This window comes from Trichechus manatus, unplaced genomic scaffold (genome assembly GCF_000243295.1).
Source record: "Trichechus manatus latirostris isolate Lorelei unplaced genomic scaffold, TriManLat1.0 scaffold00084, whole genome shotgun sequence".
NCBI classification, from domain to species: domain Eukaryota; kingdom Metazoa; phylum Chordata; class Mammalia; order Sirenia; family Trichechidae; genus Trichechus; species Trichechus manatus.
Window position 1 is genome coordinate 244834 of NW_004444020.1, and position 26541 is coordinate 271374.

At 38.4% G+C, this 26541-nt stretch overlaps 1 protein-coding gene across 1 annotated transcript in view; it reads left to right on the top strand.

Moving 5' to 3' along the window:
- Positions 1–26541, top strand: part of COL6A6 (collagen type VI alpha 6 chain) — a 125039-nt gene that overhangs the window by 23369 nt on the left and 75129 nt on the right. Inside the window, exons 8-19 of the mRNA XM_012556973.2 lie at positions 1209–1552; positions 1638–1716; positions 6590–6744; positions 9598–9690; positions 11133–11186; positions 13371–13442; positions 13529–13555; positions 13911–13955; positions 14047–14100; positions 15362–15424; positions 19645–19710; positions 21034–21087. Coding sequence (XP_012412427.1) covers positions 1209–1552; positions 1638–1716; positions 6590–6744; positions 9598–9690; positions 11133–11186; positions 13371–13442; positions 13529–13555; positions 13911–13955; positions 14047–14100; positions 15362–15424; positions 19645–19710; positions 21034–21087 — 1106 coding nt within the window. The remainder of the gene's footprint in view (positions 1–1208; positions 1553–1637; positions 1717–6589; positions 6745–9597; positions 9691–11132; positions 11187–13370; positions 13443–13528; positions 13556–13910; positions 13956–14046; positions 14101–15361; positions 15425–19644; positions 19711–21033; positions 21088–26541) is intronic.

Consider the following 26541-nt stretch of genomic DNA (forward strand, 5'->3'; position numbering starts at 1 on the left):
GGGCTGCAACAGTGTTTATACATTAACAGTTTACCCTGAAACACAGCTTCTAGTCTGAAGTTGGAGTTTCTGTTCCTCGAAACTGACTGCACAGAGATAATTTTTCAAAAAAGCCCAATGCCTAAGGCAAACGGTCTTCACTGTGCTATTACTGGCCTATTGTTTGACTTAAAGGTGACTTTAGGGAACCAGTTTCCTCAGGCCTCAAGGTTCAAAAGAAGATCTCAGGGTATTGGCCTGGTGGGTCTCCCCAGTTCCATGGACCCCAGAAATATGGATTCCAGGATAATTAAAACTGTTTCTCAGACTTAATCCTTCTCTAATTAACTGCCTTTAAGAGACTCAGCTTAAAATATCAAGCCCCTTCTAGCTTCTCAAATGCTTAAATTTCCCTAGCGTGAATAAGGATAAGAAAAAGTACTCTTGATGCAACGTCTGTCTCAGTAGTTCTTGAACTCCAAAATGGCAGTGACTTTGGCTTCCTGAGTGGCTGGGCTCCTGAAGGCAGTGCCATCTTTGACATGGTTGAATATGGGTGGAGTAATTTGGTATTTAGTTTCTTCAGGAAAGAAGAGTGTTAATTTCTTCTAGGACTCAAACCAAGCAAGATCTCAAAGGACCTCTTGGATTTTTGTTTTCGTTTTTACTGTTTTGTATCTGGGTGGATGTTAAGAGACCAAAAGAGGAATCAAAGACTGTTTTTAGAAAGATAAATCATAAAAGACCCTTCTTTTAGGCAAGGACTTTGTGATTTACTTTTTCTTAAATAATTTTCTCTATTCAAATACTTTTACATTTGCCTTATAATTGTTGTAATTTAATATTTGTTGAATGACCTCAATTGATAGGTAGCATGATATGACTTTCTTATTTTAGACCATTAACATTTCTAGGATATACTTTAAAACTATTTAAATGGCTCTGCATGGCTTTTTCGATGGCCTCAATAAAATCTTTCAGAACTTCAATTGTTATAGAATTATCTAGACTTTATAGCAGCTTAACAAATAATAGTGCACACTTACATTTTTACAGGTAATAAAAGAGTGACTCTCAGCCTCTTCCATTACTCACTGTTGGTCTTCCTTGTTTTCCAGTTTTATAACTGGAATAGAAATAATTCCAAATCTCTTAAATCAGTCATGGCATGTGAGCCAACTAAAGGTGTTTGTTAATCTAATAAGAAATGCTTATCCTTTGAATCCTAGATTGTTTTGTGGACATTGTGGTGGGATTTGACATCTCAACTCAGCAGAAAGGGCAGAGTTTGCTTGAAGATCAGTCTTGGATGGGAACCTACCTTCAAGACATCTTACGTGCTGTCAGCTCCCTCAATGGGGTAAGCTGTGAGGTGGGGACAGAGACTCAGGTTAGTATAGCTTTTCAAGTGACAAATGCTATGGAAAAATACTCCCCCAAGTTTGAGATCTTCAGTGAAAATATCCTGAACAGCCTGAAGGATGTAACAGTTAAAGAGCCCTCTCTTCTCACCACAAACCTCCTGAGTTCACTATGGGATGCGTTTCAGAATAAATCAGCTGCTCGAGGAAAGGTAACATGGTTTTATTTTATTTGTTGGTTGATGGTTGCAATGACCTTCTTTTTACTCATCTCTCTTTTTGTGAATATTTTCCTAGGTGGTTCTCTTATTTTCAGATGGATTGGATGATGATGTTGAAAAACTTGAACAAAAATCTGATGAACTTAGAAAAGAAGGTACTGAGTATGGGGGAGGAATGGGAAAGGAATGTTTATTAACTTTATCATCTTAACACTCAACCCTGTCTCTGAAGTTTCCAGGTACTCAAATAACCCTGAATTTTCCAACCTCTCCACTCTGTATGCACTTCTGTATGAACTTCGCAGAGCAAATGGGCCCTGAGAATATTCTGGCGTCTATTTTTCCCTCATGTCATGCCCTACATGTATGGAAGAGAGCAAAATATAAAGTCCTATGCTTTGTCTTGTATTACTATGTTTTTTCTTAAGTTTTCCTGCAGTGTTCCTATCTCCCTTGTCCCGTAGGATCTAATATTGCTTCTTTAGTGTCGGTAAAAGTGGGCGGTACATTTCTCCTACACCAAGAAAGAGGGTGTTAGATTATTTTCTAATAACACTCTTGAAGTTTCCAGAGTTGCAAGCATTGTTGGACAAGTTTACTCATGTTTGGGTTTTTTTTTTTTTAAATCAGCTCCCTCCTTCAGACCAAAGGAGCCCTGGTAGCGTAGTGGTTAAGTGTTTGGCCGCTGACCAAAAGGTCTTCGGTTTGAACCTACAAGCAGCTCTTCTGATGAAAAGACCTGGCAATCTGCTCCCATGAAGATTACAGCCTAGTAGTAGTAGTAGTAGTAGATTACCGCCCCTATGGGGCAGTTCTACTGTGTCCTACAGGGTCGCTATGAGTCAGAATTCACTCAACAGCAACGGGTTTGGTTTTGGTTTCCTTCATACCACAGTTGAAACAACTATGGTGTTTATGAGTTTTTAAAGCTCTTGCACCAGGCTTGGCTTTAGAAACCAATGGCAGTTGGACTTAGTGTCCGTTCTTACTAAAATATGGGTTAGAAGAAAAATGCATCCACGTGTGCTGGTTCGATTAAGAATAGAAATACTCTCCTGTAAGTGGATGCTACTGATGCCCTACCCATATCCCCTTTATAGGCAAGTTCACCCACCTCCCCCACACCCCTGGCTGCTGTGAGTGTTGGCTACTAACAATGCACAGCTCCTTTCTCTGGAGAATTGCCTCTGGCCAATGTAAGACACCTCACCTGGAAGGTTGTGCCCCATGCTACCCGTAGGAATGAATCAGGTAGATTACAAAAAGTTGGATCCATGCCTTAAAATGGCACCAGTGCTGTGGTGCAGTTTATTGCCCAGAGCTCCCCGTGGAATTAGGCTGAAGCTAGACTAGAGTTGACACACATTGTTCAGCAACTTCCCCTGCTTTATCCTGCTTCCCTCCCTTCCTTTCTTCTGAGAGCACTCTCTCAATAAATTATGTGCATCCCAATCCCTGTCTCAGGCTCTGCTTCTACGGAACCTGACATAAGACATCTACCTCCCAGGTTAGTTAATAATAGATGCCGACTAGATTTTGTTGTTTCTGTTTGGTTCTCTCTCCTCAGTCTCAAACAGATTACAGAGTTTTCTCAATTTACAGCTAGTGAGTAAAGATTTTAATTTTACTCTTTATTTACTAAAGATTCCTTCTCTTTAGTCTGTCAGGTCTTCATCTTTTTTCATAAACTGTAGTGGCAATTTTAATGAAGACTGAGAACAAGCCCCTAGAGTTCTTCATTTGGATGGGCAGGTTTTTAATTTTTTTAATTTTAGCTTTTCTTTTGTGGGGGGAAAAGATGGAGCACTGCTACACAACATCAGAGCTTTCTCCAGGAAGTGCTTTGGAATACCCAGATTTCTAAGATCAAGCCTCATTTTCTTTCTTCCAACCACCAAGGAAATCTAATAAATGAGTTTACATTTCAGAAGGTGAATTTTTAATAATGTCCCCAGAAATTAAGAATATTCAAATGGGAGAGATAAAAGGACAATGATTACAATGTTCTCTGAAAAGTGTCAAATGACTCTCAGGGATGCTGACAATATGGATCAAGAGTACCTCTAACCCTGACTTCCCATATTTACACATATGGTTTGAGTTGGTGCTGCACCTTATGACCTGTTGACCTAGGAGAGCCTCCCTAATTTGAGGCCAGGTGAACTGCGCAATCACCACGGAATAAGAGGAGACAAAGAGGAAAGGGTCCCAGATGATGGATGTGGCTTTAGAACTAATCTGAGATTTGAATTCGTTTGCTAATTTTTAAAATTTAAAACCCTAGAATCTACTCAGTGATTCTTTATTCTCTCTTTTTAAAATATTTTCTTCCCTAATGAATTTTTAGGAAATTTAAGATATTGCATTTAAGATCGTGTGACTCACTTATTGGAGTCCCCTGCTCCTGAGAGGAGCAAGATTGGTATCCATCCATCCTGAGAAAAAGCTGTTAACAGAAATAATAATTATATGCACATTTCCTGCAAGTCAATATTCCCATTGTTCTTGTAACTCGTAAATTTTTTACATTTCCTGGAACTTACAAAACAAATCAAATGTGAGATTATTTTCGCTTATAAATATATTGTTGTTGTTAGATACCGTCAAATTGATTTTAGACTCGTAGTGACCCCATGTGACAAAGTAGAACTGCCCCATAGGGTTTTCTAGGCTATAATCTTCACAGGAGTAGGTTGCCAGGTCTCCCCCTCATCACCTCTGGAGCCGTCGGGTAGGTTTGAACCGCCAACCTTTTGATTAACAGCTGGGCACTTAACCATTGTGCCGAGGGCTCCTCCCTTATAAATATACGTGGTTTAAATGTACATGGGTACATTAGCATGCCTTCTCTTGATCATTAAACTCCAAATGATCTACACAGTATTCTTCATTATCTGCCTCTGCTCATACCCACCACCTCTTTACTCCTTGTCCTCATTCTCATTCTTGGAAGAGTGACCAGCTATCTTAGTTTGCATGGGACTGTAAGGTTTCCTAGAATCTGGGATTTTGGGCACTGAAACCAGCAAGTCCCAGGCAAACAAGGACAAGTTGGTCACCCTATTCTTTGGTGTTTCTCTCCTTGGCTCCTCCTCTTTGGCCAACCACTCTATTTGCCTCTTGTAAAACTTGAGCCTCCTCAACATGTCCCTGAAACTTTATTCCCTTCATTCTCCTCTTCATCAACCCCTTGCTTCATTCAAAAATCAGATCATATAAGCATATCATATAAGAAGGCATTCCTGACTCTTGGCCAACTGCTTGAATATTTCTTTATCTACTTCAAGCCATTGGTTCCCAAATCTCATCCAGAAAATTCTTTAGCCATCTGTAATAAAATGAGACAAACGATGCCAATGGAGTCTGGTTTTCTTTGAGCTAAATTTATTCAGTTTATAGGACTGGCCTTTAGTCTGTGATTATGTTCTTATTACATTTTTGTTATTAAAACGTCCTTTGAATGTAAGCTTTGGAATTGTCTGGGTGAAAACCTAACAATACCAGTTGGGCCAGTCGTCTAACCAAGCCTCAGTTTGCTTATTTGTAAAACAGGGCTATAATCGCTCATACCTAGAAGGTATGTTTTGAGGATACAAATAAGATAATGCATCTAAAGCACTTAACCAAGTGCCAGGCACGTGTTGTTGCTGTTAGGTGCCGCTGAGTCAGTTCCAACTCATAGCGACCCTATATACAACAAAACGAAACACTGGTAACAATAAATGATAACACCATGGTTGCTATGGTTACTACCACTATAAAGATTGCCTGGTTTATTATCAACATCATTTAATGTTCTTACTTTGCAAAATAAGTCACTGGCAACTTTGTTAGTTGCTCATTTTTTTCTTTGAAATAGTCTAGTCTATGAAATCCCAAGGTCTGTGAACCACAGCCCTGGGCAATTCCAAATCGAAACCAAACCTGTTGCCGTTGAGTTGATTCTGACTCATGGTGACCCTATAGGACAGAGTAGAACTGCCCGTAGGGTTTCCAAGGCTGTAAATCTTTACGGAAGCAGACTACCGCTTCTTTCTCCCTCTGAGTGGCTGGTGGATTCGAACTGGCAACCTTTCAGTTAGCAGCTGAGTGCTTAACCACTGCAGCACCAGGCTCCTTTCTGGGCAGTTACCAACACCAAACCAAACCATTGCCATTGAGTCTATTCGGACTCATATCTGGGCAGTTAGATGTCATTTATTTCTAATTGCCTGACAATAGATCGGTTACTGTCTTTTATTACTTGTAGTTCCAACTTGATTATGAATTCCTTATGACATCATTTAGAGCTGTGTTTCTTAACTTTAGCATGCATACAAATCTCCTGGGGGTTCGTGAAAATACAAATTCTGATTCAGTATGACTGGGGTGAGGCCTAAGATTCTGCATTTCTGATCAACTCCCAGGTGATGCCAAGGATTCCCATCCGTCTTTGAGTGGCAAAAATTTAGAACACCTGTTAGCTATGTATGTGAGTTTCTCAGTACTTTAGGATACCCTGGAACCCTGGTGGCTCAGTGGCTGACCAAAAGGTTGGCAGTTCGAGTGCACCAGCCCCCACATGAAAACCCTGTGGGGCAGTGGCAGTTCTACTCTGTCCTATAGGGTCGCTATGAGTTGGAATCGACTCAACGGCAGTGAATTTGGTTGTTTTTTTTTTTTTTTTTTGGTTTAGGATGTCCCATGAACCTTTTTTTTTTTTTAACTCATTCTCTCAATTCCAATCATCCGGGAACTGCAGGCTCTGTTACAATTTTCTCTGGCTCCAATCTATTTAGTTTAATGTCATTCCTTTTGTGCTATTATAGTCTTGTCATTTGTCAGTTTTACATCATGTGGTTGGATGAAGAGGACAATGAAATGAGTGCTCTTCTTGAAACTAGAATAACAGTTCCTAGAAAAACGATTTAAATTCATGTGCAAAAAGATTATGCTAACCAAACCCACCTGTCCTGGGGAATTGTTAACTGTCGCCTGTTGTCAGCTACTGTCAAGTGTAACTGGCAGCTATTCAACTGTGTCGAATAGGCCTGAATGCACTCATAACTGTTGCTCTGGACGGAGCTGCTCATTCAAGCGACCTGGACAATCTTCTCCACATTGAGTTTGGGAAAGGATTTGAGTACAGGACACAGCTGACTATTGGAATGAGAGATCTCAGGAGCCGGCTGTCAAAGCAGCTGGTAAGTTATTCAGAAAAGGCTGGTGAATTTAAATTTTCTATTAGTTTTGAATGTAGATTTAATATTTATGCTTGTGAGTTTGAACTCATTCTGTTCATTTTTGGAGCAAAGACAGATTTTTCTAAATTAATGAACAACCTAAATAGGAGGGAGTTTTGAAAGAAATGTAAGATAAAGATGTGTTAAAGCATGTTTAATTTATATGCTTGGCAAAAAAAAGAAAAAAGGAATAAGAAAAATTTCTTTAAATAGCACCTGCAGTCCTGCCCAAATTCCAGTCAACGAGCATACATGCCAGAGAACCCGAGATGCAAAGCTGTGAGCCTGCTGTTCCCTCAGCCAGCCAGTTGTCACATCCCTTGCAGAGCCTAACCATCTGTCACATCTCACCACAGAGTCTAATTATCGTGTTTAAGATGTATATTTCCCCTACAACGTGGCCCGTAAATGAGAGCCGATCACATTTGTAGTTCAACTAGGGGAAGAGCAATCTGCTCCAGTAGTATTGATGGTGGATGTCATAGGCTGTACTTGATGAGTGATTGGAGGATTTTTAAGGGTTGTCTTGATGTTGAGATATTTGCCCTATGATTTGTTTCTAGAACTGACTGGAAGGCAACTAACAACAGCAATGCCTAAATAAGACGCATCTCAATCATATTTCCTTCAAAAACGTATAAGAATTCAAACTAGGATAGTGAAGTGTTACCAAGTTATGCGGCACTGCTTTTATGTTAATAATTTTAAAAAATGGCTAATAATGTGTAATTTGTTAATAACTTATAAAATCTGTGATCAGGATTTCAGAACACTTTCTAATGAAGTGCTAGCTCCTGCTGTTTTCCACCAATAGAATTTGTATATAAATATATATTTAAACACAGTTTGTTCAGTATAGTAATATATAAGTATAATATAATATAAAATATATAAATATAAATACTTAAAGAATATAGAAGTTTTGCTGGAGTTCCTTTCCTATGTGGAGAAGGCATAATATTTTTTGTTTTACAAAATGTATTTTTTCTGTCTACTCCACTTTGAAATCTGTATAGGTAATTCACAGAGTGAGGAAGTTATTCTTTAAAACATGTCTGTTAGTTTTTAGATATCACATAAATAAAACACTGTATATGAAAAACCATAATCAATTTTAGTAATGTCATAGATCAATTTTAATAATAATAGTAATAGATTTGGTGCTATAGGGTTTTGGTGATCCAAAGAAAATTGACATTAAGTTATCCAATATGAAGTCACAGAGTCCATTTGTTTTTATTTGGCTTCACATGTTTCAAGTTTTATTGGTTTTCCTGGAAATTTCAGGAAAAGAGAGAGAGGATTTTATAATGCCATAAAAAGAACATTTATATAATAGGAGACAATTAAAGGTGGGAAATTACTAAATGGTTATCACAAGAGATTTCCATTTTCTCATCACACTAGAATTTAGATGGGAAATGTCTCAGCACAAAGATTGATTCTACCCAACTAAAGTGAAGCATAGCATTTACTGCAAACAGAATTTTCTAAAAATAAATATAGCGAGTTCATTGTAAAAATGCAATGGAATGTGCCAGCTATTTTATGGTACAATACCGTTTGTTCATATGTGTGACTAACTAGTTTCAGGATAACATTTTAAATATATAATACAATTTTTTGGCCAAAGTACAAAGAGAAATATTCTCCCTATGCCCCCACCCTTTATAGCAAATACTTCCAAAATGTTGGATGTGTAGCGGTTATTTCTGAAATTGTATCACAGACAAACTGTTCTGAAGTGTTGATGATTGAACCCAGTTCAGCAATATTACAGACACTGTTTAAATCCTCTAGCATCTAAATTTCACAAAACAGCCTTCACCAGACTGATTCCAGGACAACTAGATGGTACCCAGTTACCACTACTGACTGCTCTGGCCAGGATCACAATAGAGGGTCCTGAACAGAGTGGGAGAAAAATGTAGAACAAAATTCAAATTCACACACACACACACACACACACACACACACACAAACCAGGCTTGCTGGTCTGACAGAGACTGGAAAAACAAGAGTATGGCCCCTGGATACCCTTTTAACTCAGTATTGAAGTCATTCCTAAGGTTCACCCTTCAGCCAAAGATTAGACAGGTCTATAGGGCCAACAATAACACATGTGAGGAACAGGCTTCGTAGTTCAATTCATGCATAGAAGACTAACGGGCACACCAGCCCAAAAGCAAAGAAAAGAAGGAGGAAGGGACAGGAAAACTGAATGAAGGGAAACAGGGAAACCAAGGTGGAGAAGGGGAGAGTGTTGACACATCGAGGGGTGAGCAAGCAATGTCACAAAACAATTTGTGTACTAATTGTTTAATGAGAAACTAATTTGCTCTGTAAACTTTCACCTAAAGCACAATAAAAAAATAAAATAAATAAATAAATTTCACAAAACAGGAATGGAGAAAACAGCATGTGTGCATTTTAGTCCACAGAGTATTTGGAGGCAAAATTATATAGGGTAATCGACAACACCATGGTCAATGCTAGGTTAGGGTGGAGATGGGGGATCATGGTAATAAATTAGTATGGAATGAGTTGGGCTAAACTGATACCATCTGGGGAACCCAAAAACATCTTTTGTCAATTCAGAATTCCTCAAAGGGTGTAGAATGCAGATCACAGGAGGAAAGATGGAAGCAAAAGAATGTCTCACGCATTCTCTCCCACTCAAAAGCGTGGTCGCTTTCATGGTGAACAGGTCTCTGAAACTCCAGTAGAAGTCTCCATCACATGTTGAGTTGTGTGCATGATTTGGGAATCAGTGACAGCAAATGTGATGTATTCTGCATCCTCCCTCAACTCAAGGTCAATGTTGCTGAAAGAACGTGCTGCTGTTTGTTCTGCAAGTGCAGTGGGGGAGATGGCACAATAGGAGTTCCTGGACCACCGGGGAAAAAGGTAATTTAGTTCAGATTCCTGGTTCACTTTATTTGAATGTAGTGTGTCCTTTGGAAATGGGATTAGGTAGATTAAGGGGTGATTTTAACCTCAAAGTAGAGCTTCTGAGGTAAATGTTTTTTTCACTCCTCTTTTCATATATAAAATCAGATTTTTAGAAAAAAAAAAAAAAAGCCTGTTGCCATCGAGTCAATTCTGACTCATAGTGACTCTACAGGACAGAGTAGAACTGCCCCATAGGGTTTCCAAGGAGCGGGTGATGGATTTGAACTGCTGACCTTTACATTAGCAGCTGAGCTCTTAATTTTCCTTGACATTCTGAATAAGAATCTTTTTCAAAAGTTTTTATGGACTTCTCAGGAGAAGCACCTGCCAGGATCCTTGATTATCCAGTGTTCTGGAAGTGATGACAATGATGCAGAAAAATCAACTGTGCTCCCTCATGTTGAATAATGAAAGCCTCCTCAATATCAACAACTCATTTTAATTGCCATTTTGAAATATACAGCTATGTAATCACAGCTATATATTTACAAAATCAAGTAGAGAATATTCTGCCTATTCTGGTGAAAATAAGCTAGAGAAGCTCACTCTATCAGAGCAAAAGATACTCAGATATTTTATTCAGCTTTACCAGGCAAAAATATTGTCACAGTTTACAAACAAAATCAGGCCGATCATAAAAAACAGTAACCAGGATTGATTCATATATTCCCTAACCCCCCCCCCAAAAAATTTGTGTACCCTTATGTAAAAACATGATTTTGGTCTTTAGGAAATGTTGAAATATGTATAAACATACAATGGATGTGTTTAAAATAATGATTTCAATACTGTTTGTTTACATGTATGTTTAGTTTTTGGAATAATTTATAGATGCCAGTATAACCTCCAAATCACTATAGCTGTGTCTCTGGAGAAAGTTTTTGTGCTAATTATTTCCTGAATGCTTCAATTTCATGTACAGAGGGTGTTAGATTTAAAAAAAAAAAAAAAAAAAAAAACAAGGCTCAGAAAGAATGGGAGGAAAACGTGTGGTCTTATTCCATGTGTAGCATAAATCCTAAAAAAGATTTTTTAAATTAAAGACAATAATTTTAACCTGTCAGAGGCAAATATAGCTGTGTTCGTTTGAACATGTGTTTGAAAAGAAACTCCATCCCTGTGATTAACCCCTGAGAGAGTCGTAGACAATATCATGATTCACACACGCCCGCGCGCGTGCACCCACACACGATATCTTGAGTTATCTGGATACTTGTCTCAGTAGCCCATTTCTTTATATATGCATAAATGCAACCTTGATTTGAAAGTGGGAGAGAAGTTTTTCAAACTCTTATTACTCCACATGAGATAAACCTGTAAAGTTGAAGAATGTTGCTTGATTACCTTTGTTTGGGGTCAAGGGAATACTAATGTTTTCCCCCTTTTCTTATTTCCAGGGACTTCTAGGCCTTAAAGGCAGTGAAGGCTACCTAGGAGAAGAGGGTATTATTGTAAGTCAATTTTTTTTTCAGATCCATCTACTCCTAGAAACACATTTACAATATGGTATCACTTGCATCAATTCAAAGAAAAACAATAAAGGCCAGAGTCTAAGGATTTATGTGCAAAATCTCTGCTTTTTCCTGAGCCCAGCCATGTTTTGCTTCCGGTAGTTATTAGTGGTTTATTAACCTCTTTGACCATTCACCAACATTGCACAATGAACTCAACGCAAAAATTATCCCCTTCATCAGGAGAGTCAAACCACAGCCATCTCCCCATTTCTGGCCCATTTTACACAGGTAAACCCACTCCTCACATTGATAAAGGACCTTACTGTTTCTTGCATTCATCTCTCCATCTGTCCATCCATCCATCCATCCATACATCCATCCATCCACCCATTCTTCCATTTAACAATTATACATTAAACGTCTTACCATTTGGTACAGTATTTATCAAAGACCTAACTCATTAAAGCATTAGTCAGTTCATTTATTCATTAAAAACCTCTATATCAAGTATCTTACCAGGCACAATGGTAGGCCCTAGAAATAAGAAAAGTAAAAAAAAAGAAAAAATACTGTTCCTATCTCAGGTAACTTCCAGACTAGCAAAAAGGCAAATGTGAAAACAGTGGTTACAGTTGTTATACAGAGGGCTATGATAAAGGTACAAAGAGGTGCAAGGGAAAGTGGCAGAATAAGACCTAACGGCCTCATGTAACAGCCTTGGGTGAGAGTCAGAACATAAGAGAGAAAGGCTGCAGGAAAGGGGTAATGCTTGGGCAGATGCCTGAACAAAGAATAAGAATCTCTCCAAGCAAAGTATGTGGGGAAGAACATTCTACTACAGAAGGAACAGTGTGTTCAAGGGCATGTAATTGAGTCAGATAATGGTGTGTTTTCTGCAGGGCTTCAAACCGGTTCTTCCTTGTTCAGTCATGGCCAAGGAAGCGAAACTGGAGCAGACCAGAATTTTCAAAATTCGTGTGAACCAGAACGGGAAAAATTACAGCTGGAAGCCCTGCTGGAAACTTAATCTCCCTCTTAGAAAACAAGGGAGGCATATGCATTGCATAGCAACCAAATCTCTTGCCTGTGGGATTTTGAGCAGAGTTGGAAACAGCGGTGCCCCGCTCAAGGACTGCAGCTGACCATACTGCCAATCATCCAGTTTCACACATCAAGCTCCTGAAAGGGCTCACTATGCCTCTTCCGAGTCTCCCATTCCAGGGTTTCCACTGTAATTTTTCCTATTCTGGTTATTGCTCCAGATCACTCAAATTTTAAACATCTGGGTCTCTTCTGGTTTTGCTTCATCAGCCATGACTGAACTGGTTCAAACTGGTTTGAAGCCCTGGATTTCAGAATGCATGTGGGTCCACATGGCTGGGATACAGAGCACAGCACAGGGAGGTTACATGGTGGACAGGACCCAGAGTTTTAAGAGTCTCGAGTATGCTGCAGAAGAATTTGTATTGTGTCTTCTAGCTGATTGGCAGTCACTAAATAGTGTTAAGCATAGGGGTGATGATGGGGGTGTGGTTTAGAAAGCTTGCTCAGGCAACATTTTGGATACTGATAAGGCATGGGTAGCATGTAGAAGTCTCACTGTAGGCCAGATGCGAGACAAAGAAGTCTCCTAATCTTGGCTTGGGACAGCATGAATAGATATGTTAAGGAGGTTGAATGGACCTAACTTTCTGACCACTTGGGAAGAGAAAAGCTGAGGATGATGTCCTTGTTTCAGCTAACAAGACTACACAGATTGTGGTGGGGCTCAGCGATACAAGAACCGCAGGAGGAGTATTTGATTTGAGAAAGATGAATTTTGATCTAGAAGTCATGCCTCTTGTCTAGATCACATCTGGATCATCCTTCTCTGATGTCTCCTCAATTCTTCAATATCTATTCCTGGAATACCTCCTCAAATCTTGAGAATAGAGTTTAGTTGCCAGTTATTTGTATCCGTGTCATATTTAGATAGTACCTCACTCAAGGCGATGTGAGGTGGAGTCAAAAACAAAGTGTTGTCATTAGAGTAGTTCTGATTTTCTTCCATTCTTGGTTTTTATGAGCATGAATTATGGATTGTAAACAATGAACAGTCACACATTTTTTCCCAACAAATAATTTTTCAAGTTTCCAAGACTACAATAAGAAAAGCTTATCTAGATGTGTGCTTTTTCTTAGGGAGAAAGAGGAGCCCTGGGACCAGTGGGAGAGCAAGGTGATACAGGGTGCTATGGTGCCAAAGGTCCTAAGGTAAGAGTCGCGTAAAACATTGTGAAGTCTTCTCAACATTAATTTCATTTTCCTACACTAACCACTGTTGTCCTTTCTATTTTCAGGGAGTCAGGGGATTCACTGGACAGGAGGTATGCTACCAGACACGTTCATTTATCTGCCCGTCTGTCATCTAGAATATTTTTATTTTTTCAGATTATTGGCCAGTAGGTGGTACACCTGAAGTTTCTGTTGTAAACATCATGTTTTTTGACCTTCATTTTTTTTATTGCCAGCCATTTCATTTTCTTTATTCCTGTGTTTGATTGCAGGTGATGTATCATATTTGTTGACAGTTTCTATTACTGAGTAATCTTTGATATTACCCAGGGCCAGCCTAACAATGAGATTGTATGTAGAACATAAACTAGGCTGTTTTTGTTTGGTGTCTGACTTCTTTTCACATAGATGGGATGTGCACTATTCTGATCTCATCTGTCTTTTCAGGGAGAAGCTGGGGAAAGTGGAATTGATGGAATAAATGGAGAAGAGGTAAAGCCTTCTCCTTGTACCACAGGAAACTTCTGAGTGATTTCCCATTACAGAAATGGAAATTTGAGTTTTTTCTCTTTTTCTTTTTTAGGGTGACAGTGGTCTTCCTGGACAAAAAGGAGAAAAGGGTGATGAAGGATCTCAGGTAGGGATTGAAAAAAGGGACAACACTGGGAAATAAAGGTGTGATTAATGGACTAGAATAGCTATCCTCGGTGTATGAGTAGCTGTTGCCCCAGATTGCTTGTAACAAGCAACCACAAAGCCTCAGTTGCATACAGAAGTAAATATGTAGTTCTTAGGTGTCTGAAGGGTTCAGCTAATCTAGGCTGACTTTGACTCGTATGTCTGTTCATTGACTGAGGACTTTGTTCCGCATGTCTCTTATCTTCCTCCTGGTCCCAGAGAACTAGTCTGGCCATGTTGGCCATGTCCTTTCCATGGATATGGCAGAAACACAGCAGAATAAGAAGAAACACTAGATGACCTCTTGAAGCCTACACTTGGAAATCTTACACTTTCACTTTTGTCTCTCTCTTTGGCTAAATCAAGTCACAAGGCCAAACTCAGGGGTGGAGAATTTTGCCCAGACACAGCGGTTGGTGGTGTTGTTAGTTGCCATCAAAGCTGTTCCAATTCATGGTGACCCCAGTGTGCAGAGTAGAACTGTCCTCCAAAGAATTTTCAAGTCTGTGACCTTTCGGAGGCAGATTGCCAGGCCTGTCTTCCAAGGACCTCTGGATGGGTTCAAACCGCCAACCTTTAGGTTAGTAGTCAAGCACTTTACTGTTTGTGCCACCCCAGGACTCCTTGCCACAGTGGGAAGACACTAAAAAGTGAAGAACTGCAGACATTAATGAAAAGCAGCTACTGCACAAAGGGCGGCAGTTAGAGGTATAGACAAGGGTCTGAGGTACAGGGTGGCACATTGACGGGTGCACACCACTCATTCATCTAGAACAAATGGCAGCTGTAGCCATACTTCCATCATCAAATTTATTGATTTTTAGTGTGTGAACAAGTGAATCAAAAGCCCACTTTCCGGTTGACACAACCACCTTGGGCAAATCGGCTAATCTTTCTGAATTGCAGCTGCCTCATTAAAAGAAAGAGAATCAGCCATATGTGATTCATAAAGCAGTTGTAAGAATTAAACAAGATAACAGATGTGTCTACACCACAGATTTTACCACTGGGGCAAATAATTGAGGTCACTCTTAAATTATTCATATAATACCTAAAACTAATTTTGGTTGTTCTTCTTTCCAGTTTAAGAATAATTAATCTCAGTAGGAAAAATGTTTAATTCTTCAAAGCAGGAAAAAGATTTTACGCTCTTTGTTTGTTTGTATTAATTTTAGTAAAAATCCTTGACCTGTTCTCATTCTCATTTGTATTAACTTTAGGGCAGCCCAGGGAAGAGAGGGGTTTCTGGTGACCACGGAGCAAAGGGCCTGCGAGGAGATCCTGTAAGTACTTGGGCTGCGTGGCCTGTAAATTAGTCTGGGCTTGGTTCCCATCAGCACTTCTGATAGGGAGAGGACAACAATAACAAACCCGTTGCCGTTGAGTCAGTTCCAACTCATGACGACCCCGTGTTACAGAATAGAACTGTTCCATAGACTTTTCTTGGCTGTAATCTTAAGGGAGGCAGATCACCAGACTTTTGTGCAGCTGCTGGGTGGGTTTGAACCTCCAACCTTTCTGTTAGCAGCCCGTCACGAACCACTTGTGCCACCCAGAAAGACATCCCCATTTAAAGGTATTACAATAAAATAAAATAAAAAAACCCAAACCCGTTGCCATCGAGTCAATTCCAACTCACAGCGATCCTACTGGAGAGAGTAGAACTGCCCCAGAGGGTTTCCAAAGGGTGCCTGGTGGATTCCGACTGTCGACCTTTTGGTTAGCAGCCGTAGCTCTGAACCACTACGCCACCAGGGTTTCCAAATCTAAATCCTCACAGGCACCACTGTTGTAGAATTTTAAAAGCAAGCAGCTAGCACTAGACCTTCTTCATGTACCAGAGGAGTATGGAGAAGGAGAAGCCCTTGCACATCATTTGCACACGTATTTTTCAAGAATACCTGTCAGAATTGTCCTTGGGCCTCAGAGCTTTGAAGGAATTCCAGTCCACTCCATTGTCTTCCTTCTGAGTACCTCAAAATATGGAATGAATGGAAGAAACAAAAGTCACTACTTTTTTTTTTTTCTATTCTCCAAGAGTCTTTCTCCATTGAGAATATTAGCCTCATTTCCCTGAATCCAAGCTAACTAGGATTATGTTAGGCAAAACTTTTGACACAGAGGCACCTGCTCTCCCAGTTGAGCAGGTATATCACACACCAACATTGGGAGTGTGCCAAGTCTGGTGGAACATCAGTACTATCGGACTTTCATCACCATGCCTACCCTTAAATAAGCCTCCAAAACTTAAATGAATTAGCACTTGTTTGTTGTTGTTTTTATTTTAGTATTAATTTTATTTTGGTGAAATATATAAAACAAAAAGTCTGCGGTCTGAACCATTTTTAAGTGTACAGTTCAGCAGCATTAATTACAGTCACCATACACTTAGGTTTGTTTTTAAACTTTTATTGAACTGTAACATACAGCAGAAAAGTGCACAAATGTCAAATGGATAGCTTGATGGATGTGAATACACCTGTATAGCCATCATTCAGGTCGAGAAATAGAACATTACCAGCATCCCAGAAGCCCCTGTGCCTCTCCAGGCACTACCTCCCCACCCCAAGATAATTGTTATCCTAACACCACAAATTAGTTTTATCTGTTGTTGACCTTTATGTAAATGGAATCTTGTAACACGACTCTTCTGTTTCTGACTCCTTTTGCTCCACTTTATGCCTGTGAAATTCATTCATAACAATAATTCATTCTATCTCATTGCTGTAGAGTAGTCCATTGTGTGAATGTACCACTGTTTATTTACCAATTATAGTCTTGATAGATATTTGGGTTGTTCTCAGTTTTTGCTATTATGAATAGTACGCTATGGACATTCTTGTACCTGGTACACATATGTACGTATTTCTAGTAGGTATATACTTAGGAGTAGAATTTCTGGATCATGATGTTTATTCTTATATTCAGCTTAAGTATTTACAACCAAACAGCCTTCCAAAAAATTTGTATTAATTTATATTCCCACCAACAGTGTATGAGAGCAGTGTACTACACACTCATCAGAATGGCTAAAACTTTAAAAACTTACAATACTAAGTGCTGATGAGGATGTGGAGCAACCAGGAATCTCACAGACCTTAGCCTTTAATAACTCCTCCTTCAGTATACAATGTGTTGATCAGAGAAAGAATTTAATGCAATATGTATTGGCAAATGCATATGTTAAGTATGCATTAGAGAGAACTTTATGTAAAAGCAGAGGAATTTTCACTTGAAGACAACATAGTTTACTAAGTGAAATCTTCTGATAATAGTCTAATGAACTGAGAGTTTTCAAGTAACTTCAAAACTACCTAATTTATCCTTTCCCACAAATAAGGATAATTAAGAAATAAAAGTTCACATACAAGGCATTTCAGTCGTCTGTATATGGTGACCATTTGGGTGTTGTTTGGGGTTGCATCTTTTAGGGTATTACTATGCAATTGCCATTTGCTTTGCTCAGAATTCCCTTTGATTTGTCTGCTATAGAATATGTGATTATATAAGATATTCAAAAGAACCTGAGTAATGTCAAAAGTTTTTTTTTTTAATTTAAAAAGAAATGTTCTATGACCTCAAGGTGGGTGAAAAATCAACCCACTAGAGCCTCTCTGCAAAGGGCTGTTTGTCATAAAACTCACTTTAGGTGATTTTCCCTTATAGATAATTCTTCTCACCCACTTGAGAAAACAGATCTCAAATCTGGGACAACTGTACTTTTTTACATGTGCTTGTGTGGGTTACTATTTCAGGAGAAATCTGGGAGGGTAAGATTGATGGAATAAATAAACTGGCGTACATTCATGGAACACACACGTGATCAGCTTATTCATAGGAACATGTGCAAATGGCACAAATTCCTGAAAATCTAAGCTTATTCAGAAAGGATTTCTGATGTCATGAAAGCTAGCTTAGGTATTTGCAATCTCCCATTTTCACCTGAAGATAAATAAATCTCACTGAGCTCGATCATTTGTTTGATTTATAGAGGTTAGTAAGGGTCACCATTCTAAAATAGTTTAGTATTAGAGACCCATGTGTAATCATAAATTTGTATTAGATGATGCTCTTTTGTCCAGTTCCATAGAAAGAGAAATACAGGACCAGTTCATATTCAGAATGACCAAACAACTTGTTTACATGCAAATTGGGTTGTTCTGTTCTGTAAAATGTGCTGATGTATGATTCTTTTTGATGTCATCTCTTTGATCAAATAGTTTAGAGTTGAACTACAATAAGAGTCTTACATGTCCAGTGGAATAAAATTCTAGACTTCACAATACCTTCCTTTTCCTGACTCACCTTTCTCACCAAAACACATTTCTCTTATTTTGTAAATTAGGTCTGCCCTGCTTGAAGAACTTAACAGACAAGTATTTAAACTTAAGGGGAAAGAAAGAGTATAAAATAATCTTTGGCTTTTTGTATATCAGGGAAAGAAATAATTAAATTTTCACATAAGTTTTAGTAATATTAGTTATATAAAGTAAAACCCAAGCCCATTTTTTCATCCATTAGCCTATAAGCTCTGTAAGTGCAGAAAGTATTTGTTTAAATAGCTCACTGAGTATCTGGAGCAATGTTATGTCCCTGTTGGTGATCACGAATTGCTTATTGATTGACAAAGGTAGTCTGGGCTGCTATCAGCCAAACAGTCAGGCAGGTAGTACTCAGCAGGACTGGGTAATTGTTGCCCTTCTCAATTTATTGGAACATTGACTGCAATGAGTGGATCAATTGATTGTCTTGGCATCATGGTGACAAGGCTCTGTTTGTGGTCCTAACTACCCACATTAGAAAGCCTTCAGTTTGGTTGGCTAAGGATAGTATATCCCACAATATGTACTTGTTTTCAATGAGTTCCTGCTGGAATATTTGTATGAATGGCAGATAAAAAAATCAAGATTTCAGGATTTCTTGGGGATGGGGGGACAGAAAAGTAAGGGTATGTAGACAGAAGTAGAAGGCAGCCAGGTGTCCAGGAAAAGGAGAAAGTGGGCGGCAGGTATATCCTTGGTATTACTCAGTGTTCTTATGTTACTGTGGAGAAACCCATTACAAACTTTTTCTTTCTCCCAAGGGTAGGTGAGAGTAAAAGCTATTAACCCTCAACTACAAATTTGCCTAGGCCGCAAGGAAAAAGAGGGAAAGCTAAGAGAAGAGGTGGCACAAGAAAGGACACCTCTGGACCTAGGATAAGAATTGTCATAAACACAAGTCATGTCACCATAGCTTCCCTTGACTGTGCCTTCTATAGTGAGTGCTTGCTTTCTCCTCACACACTCACCTTAAGTCTCCATTCTCATCCCGATAACGCAAAGCACAGGAGGAAAAGAAAGCACGTGAAAGCCATTTGTGATTTTAACCTATTTTATGCTTTCAAATGGCTTGGACTTCTCATCAGCTTCCTTTGGGGTAGTAAACTGTGTTCTATATGTTACATTTTTAAGGAGAAATGTTCAATACCTCTTAATTTTTTCTCTTTATTGTCTATTTTTAGGGAGCTCCTGGATTTGACAATAGCATACAAGGACCCAAGGGCTTGAAAGGAGAAAGCGGAAGACAAGTAATTATGTGGGCATTTGAGTATTGACTTGTAAAATGATGATGGAACAACTATGAAGCTCAAGTACTTTGTGATGGATTATGAATTGCATGATAAAGAATTTGGAATCATAATGGGTATACTTGATATATAAAAACTATTTCTAGGAGCAAATAGATCTTTTACAACTACTTGTCTGCTACTCTGGGATTCAAGAAACATTCTCTTCTTTTTCCTCTAAATTTGTGGTGAGTTGCTTCATCAAGCCATACCCTTGAGGTCTTCATTCATGAATGCAAACATCTAAATTCTAACTAAAATGTAGAGCTATCTGATAGAAATCTACTAGCCACAGAGTTTTGGCCTTCCCACTATCCAGAAAACACATACCCTATAAAGGCGTTGTATTATTGGTAGTACATTGTAAGGACAAGATCTGGTAGATCTGTATGGCCCACACCCTAGAGGCAAGTCTCTTAGAATTAATCTCATGAATCTTGCAAGTCACAATTTGTTCATCCTAACCTGTTTTTCAGGATTTATAAAAATAGTTATTTGTCTGGAAAATGTGTGCCTCTGGATCTTGATTAGGAAGTTTCCTTCATGACTCCACTGAGGGAAGAGCTCTGATATGGTGAAAAGAACTTTGCTTTGGGGATAGACCTACATCCTGTCTCCTGCTCTACCCCTTACCAGCTGTATAGTCTTGAGCCACTTTCTGTAAACCTCAGTTTTCTCATCTGCAAAATGAGATGAGTAAGTTATTTTGAAGGTTATGATGTGGATTCAATGACCCATTCTGTCATATCATAAGCATGCAGTAAATGTTACCTGCTATTGTTATTACATCAGAAATATGTCTCACAGCAGAGTCATAAATTATGTCCTCCTTTAGTACCTTGAGAAGGCTTGTATTAAGAGATTTTATTCACAAGGGTGTTAATCTACACAGGTTAGCCCAAAGGAGCAAGAAATCCAAAGACAGAAATTCAAAACAGTAGTAGCCATGCCCTTGACATGTACCATGCTTCAGTGAACACATAGCCTATGTGCCAACACAATGGGGACAACAATTTGAATACTCTGTGACATGCACCCTAAATACAAGTTAGACAGTGGTTATAAAAGATGAAGCCATGTTGTTAGCATTTTTGTCCTGCCGTTCCTCATTACCCAGAGATGTGATTTTTGACCACTGGGAGTAATGCCATGTTCCCAAAGGAAAACAATTCTCTCCTTGGCATATGCCTATCCATCCTCCGTAGAACACTCCAAGCTAATATTAAAGAGGAAATGTTTAATGCTGTGTAATTATTGTCACACATCTTCTTGCTCCCTTCACAGGGTAGAAGAGGCTGGCCAGGCCCCCCTGGAACACCAGGCTCCAGAAGAAAGACAGTAAGAGCCCTTCTAGACAAGGAAACCCACTGCTCCACTAACCTATTTTGTGATGAAAATGGTTGATTGTGGGGAGTGGGTGGGATGGTGCCACTGGGACTCCCTACCTTGGAGAAACTGACTTGAGAGAGCTCTCGGAACAAGGCTGGCAAAGGACTTGGGGGAAAAGCCCATGAAGTTGAGGGAAGAAGGTGCTGGCTGCAGGAATAATTATCAATCGAGAGAGAACTGGGCAAAGAGAACAGAACAGCAGCCAACTAGGGGAAAAGTGATCCGAGCCTGCCCTTCTCACTAGGCTAACTGAAGTTGCCAGTGATGTTAAGTCCAAACTCATTCCTCTGCCAATGTTATGCTACTTAGAAAATTCGGTCCTGGCGTAGACATATTGAAGAGTGAGATTAGGTTACTTATTTATTGAACACTTTTGGATTTTTTGTTTGTTTTTTCTGTTGTTATTTTTGCAAGAGTACTTTAAAAAATATTCCTGTGCTTGACTACTTGGAAAATCACAGAGCTTATGGAGGAAAATCTTTAGCCACTAACAAAAGAAAGAAAGACAACATTAATGAAATATACTTAAATGCTTGCACTGGGCTCTAAATTAGACCTGTCTTTTCTCATTTTGCAATATTTTCTTTCCTTCTTTATTTAGTTTGTTAACCAAGCTTCTCCAACTTCTTCCACCTCCCCCCACCCCCAAATAAATGTTTTAAAACTGAGCACAAAAAACTAGTTTGGTATATTGCATTTATTATGCACTGTATTTTCTGAGCAGAAGAAGTTCATAGAACCAGCTATTTATGCCCCGCCAAGAGAATATTTTTGTATTTTGGAACACACCTCCCTCTTATTTTCAAGGCATAGAAAAAGGAAATGAGAACATATATTTAAAATGTGCATAATTTGATTTCTGGGAAAGCACTTTACTAATGATGTTTTAATGCATCTAAGGATAACGAAATGCATTTGCTATTCATTTTACTTCCAAAAAGGGTGTAGCCAGCTTACAACCCCTGGAAAATATTTTCAACCTAAGCAATATCACTCAGGAAAGCCTTGCATGTGAGGATGTACGTTTGTTTACTTGTTTGTTTTATAGAGGCTATAGCCTCCCTAGAGGCTAATACAGTGTCTCCATGTACTATTTAAACTACACAACTTCTGATAAATATGACCCCTGCCTTGGGTAATAGATTCAGAAGTATCATTAAGAAATAAAACTGGAACTTTCAGTAAAAGATGGCAAAGAGCATTTTTTACATTATTCCCCTTTTGTAAAACTCACCAGAAACAACAAAAGAAATTATAAATAGAGAAAGAATAGCCACAACCTCAAGCCACAAATGATGACAATACCAACCAACTATTCTTAAGTCTGAACGTTAATGAGAGAGGATTTGGAGAGCTGACATATGTTACCTCAGACCTCAAACAGGAATCAGATTTCACTAAAAGTAACTGCAAAAGTCCTGAAAGAGCTGGTGGGTAAAACCCAGGGTTACCCCAGATTGTGAGAAGAGCAGGGAATATATCTATAGAAACACAAGTTTAGCAGAGGAAGGTATAAATAATGTGAAGATGAACAATATTCCGTTTGTATTATTTTCAACTAGAAACCTAGGCCATGGAGGCTGCCAACAATGAGGGAAGAGGAAGCAGTGACCACCACAACAGAGAAATTTACTTACAACACAGAGAAACTTACTTATGGGACTTGGTGTGAGCTCCATGAATCTCTTAAATGCCAAAAGCTGAAGAGAGATATAGCCCTAATGTAGAAGAAATAATTTGATGAGAAGATATTTGAGATAACATATATATATCAAAGCTACTGACTCAATTCCAGCTCACCGCTCATATAATTAATTAGAAAGCCCACTTCAAAGATGGTTAATTATCAGAAAGAGGTAGCTTAGGACATATGCATAGAAACTGCAAGAGAAGAGGAGAAAAAAATTATCAGGAAAATGTAGGTAAATCCTCATTAGAAGGGTAATTATTCAAGGAAACAGTAGAAGAATTCTGGCAACTAGTTCTATAAAGTCTCAAAGAAATGAAGACAACATGACTGCTCTACAAAAGAATACAAAAAACTGACAAGACAATAGAAAGTGGAGAAAAGCAAGCTGGTAGTACTGGGAAAGCAATGGAAAAGAAAAAGTAGAGATGTAAGACATATTAGAAGCAACAACAAAAAATAGCATAAACATGACTAAAAATACAGTTGAGTATGAGAAGCAAGAAGCAAGGAAGACAATGGTAGAAATGGAATATCATCAACAGACAGCCAACTCATCAGAGTTTTGAAGAAACAGACCTCTAACCCTCTTCAAAAATACACAGTTTCCTAGATAACAGAGGGCTTTTGACTAAAATATGAATACCAGAATTGAAAGTCTGCAATACTAGTCTCTCATAGAATTTTTACCTGAACATCTCAAATTTCCATCAAGATAATGCTGTCTGATGTTTATTGAATTGTTGCAAATCCTAGATGCCACTCTTGCTATGACCTTACTGAGAGTTCCTAAATTATACATTAAAATGTCTTTGTTTCTTGATTCTCATAGATACGAAATATTGATCTGAAATATACCCTAACCTTACATGTCAGACCAAATGAGAGTAGCTGGAAAAATCCACTTGATTGTGTAACACCATTATTTTGATTGGATGTTTTATTAATATACTGAATTGACCAGCAATGAGAAATCTGAAGGGGAAATTAAGCAGACAATTTCATTTCAATAGTATCTAAGAGAATAAGATACCTAGGGATAGATCTAACCAGGGATGTGAAAGACTTATACAATGAAAATTATAATACACTGTTAAAAGAGATTAAGGAAGAATTAAATAAATGGAAAGATGTTCCATGTTCATGGATTGGAAAATTTGATATTGTTAAGATGTTAATACTACCTAAACCGATCTATAGATTCAATGCAATCCTCATCAAAATTCCAACAGCCTTCTTTACAGAAATGGAAAAATTAATCCTCAACTTTATGTGGAATGGCAAGAGGCCCCAAATAGCTAAAGCAATGCTGAAAGAGAAGGACAAAGTAGGAGGATTCACATTTCTTGATTTTAAAACATATTATACAGCTACAGTAATCAAAACAACCTGGTACTGGTATAACAATAGACAGACCAATGAAATAGAATTGAAAGTCCAGAAATCAACCCACACACGTAGGGGCAACTGATTTTTGACAAAAGTGCTAAGTCCATTCAATGGGGAAAAAAGAGTCTCTCAATAAGTGGTGGTGGGAAAATTGGATCTCCACATGCAGAAAAATGAATCTGGATACATTACTAAACAAAAACCCATACCAAACCCATTGCCATTGAGTTGATTCCAATTTAACACCCCACACAAAAACAAATTCAAAATGGAATACAAGCCTAAATGTTAAAACTAAAGCCATAAAATTCTTAGAAGGGCAACGGGCCTTACTTTTAATAGTGGATTATCTAATATAATAACAAGAGCACAAACAGCAAAAGATCAAATAAACGGGACCTCATAAAAATTAAAAACTTTCATTCTTCAAAAGACTTTACCAAAAAGGTGGAAAGACAAACTACCAACTTGGAGAATATCTTCAGAAACCACATCTGATAAGAATCTCGTAACCAAAATATATATAAAACTTCGACGACTTAACAGCAAAAGACAAATAACCTAATCATAAAATGGGCAAAGAACTTGAATAGACATTTAACCAAACAGGACATTCAAATGACCACCGAACACATGAAAACATACTCAATGTCATCAGCCATCAGAGAGATGCAAATCAAAATCACAATGAGGTACCATTTCACTTTAAGATAAAAAAAAAAGGACAATAATAAATGTTGGCAAGGATGTGGGGAAACTGGAACACTTATCCATTGCTGGTGGGAATGCAAAATATATAGCCATTGTGGAAAACAGTGTGGCGGTTCCTAAAAATAAAAATTCCACTCCTAGATATATATCCAAAAGACTTGAAAGCAGAGACTCAAACAGATAGTTATATACCAGTGTTCACTGTAGCACTATTCACAATAGCCAAAAGATGGAAACAACCTAAATGCGCATCTATAGAAGAATGGGTAAACAAAATCTGGTACATACATACAATGGACTACTACTCAGCGAGTAGGAGAAATGAAGTCTCGATACATGCTGCAATGTTGATGGAGCTGGAAGACATTATGCTGAGTGAACGAAGTCAATCACAAAAGGACAAACATTGTATGACCTCACTTATATAAAAAGTCATGAAAAGGCAAATGTGTAGAGACCAAAGTTTATTAGTGCTTACAAGAGGTGGAAGGGAAGCGTAAGGGGTGGGAGGTTATTACTTATAGAGTACTGAGTTTCTGTTTACATTGATGGAAAAATCACACTGATTAAGGGTAGGGTTGTGCAGCTGATTAATGTAATTACTGTCAATGAGTTGTACAACTGTAAAAAGTTGAATTGGCAAAAGTTATGTGATAGATATATTTATAACAACAACCCAAAAAAAGTAGCTGCTGAGGCTGCTTATATACAACCAAACACCTCATGTGATTTGTTGCCTTGGTTTGGAGGATTAGGGTCATGGTTTCATGGAACATCCCACTTAATCGGCCTAATAACATGTTTAGTGCTTGTGTTCTACCTCCTAGTTTGTTGTGTAATGCCTGGGGGTTTTAAAAGCTTGCAAGTGGCCATCCAAGGTACAACAATTGGCCTCTATTCACCTGGAGCAACAGAGGAAGAAGGCAAGTCAGGAATAGGAGGAGGATATGGAATATGTGGCTAACTGCCTCTATGAACAACTGCCTCTTTTGCCATGAGACCAGAAGAACAAGTTGGTGCCCAACTACCATTACTGAACAGTATGATTAAAGTTTCTGTAGAAGAATCCTGATCAAAAGAGGGAAAATGCAGAACAGAATTTCAAATTCTGATAGACTCCAGACTTTCTGGAGCCACGGAGACTGGATGGACTCTGAAACTATTGCCCTGAGATAATCTTTAAACCTTAAATTAAAAATATCCTCTGAAGTCTTCTTTAAAACAAACAGTAGTTTAGCTTAACTAGTAAAGAATTTCTACCTTGAGCGTTGTGCTCTTTTAAGATCTATCTATATGGGATGAAATTGACAACGGCAAATCAAAAGATTAGATAGGAAACTTGGGAGACAGTGAGTTTATGTTAATGGGGCGGAACAACTCTGGAAAGGAGGGTGAGAATGGTTGCACAACTCGAAGAATGTAATCAGTGTCACTGAATTGTACCTGTAGAAATTGTTGAATTGGTGCATGTTCTGCTGTGTATATTCTCAACAACAAAAATAAAATAAATTATAATATGTATATATGTGTATGTGTGTGTATATGCTGAATTGAGTAGTTTTCAGATGCTTAGGATGGTTTTTTCATTTCCAAATGCCAAAAGCTGAAAGAAGATA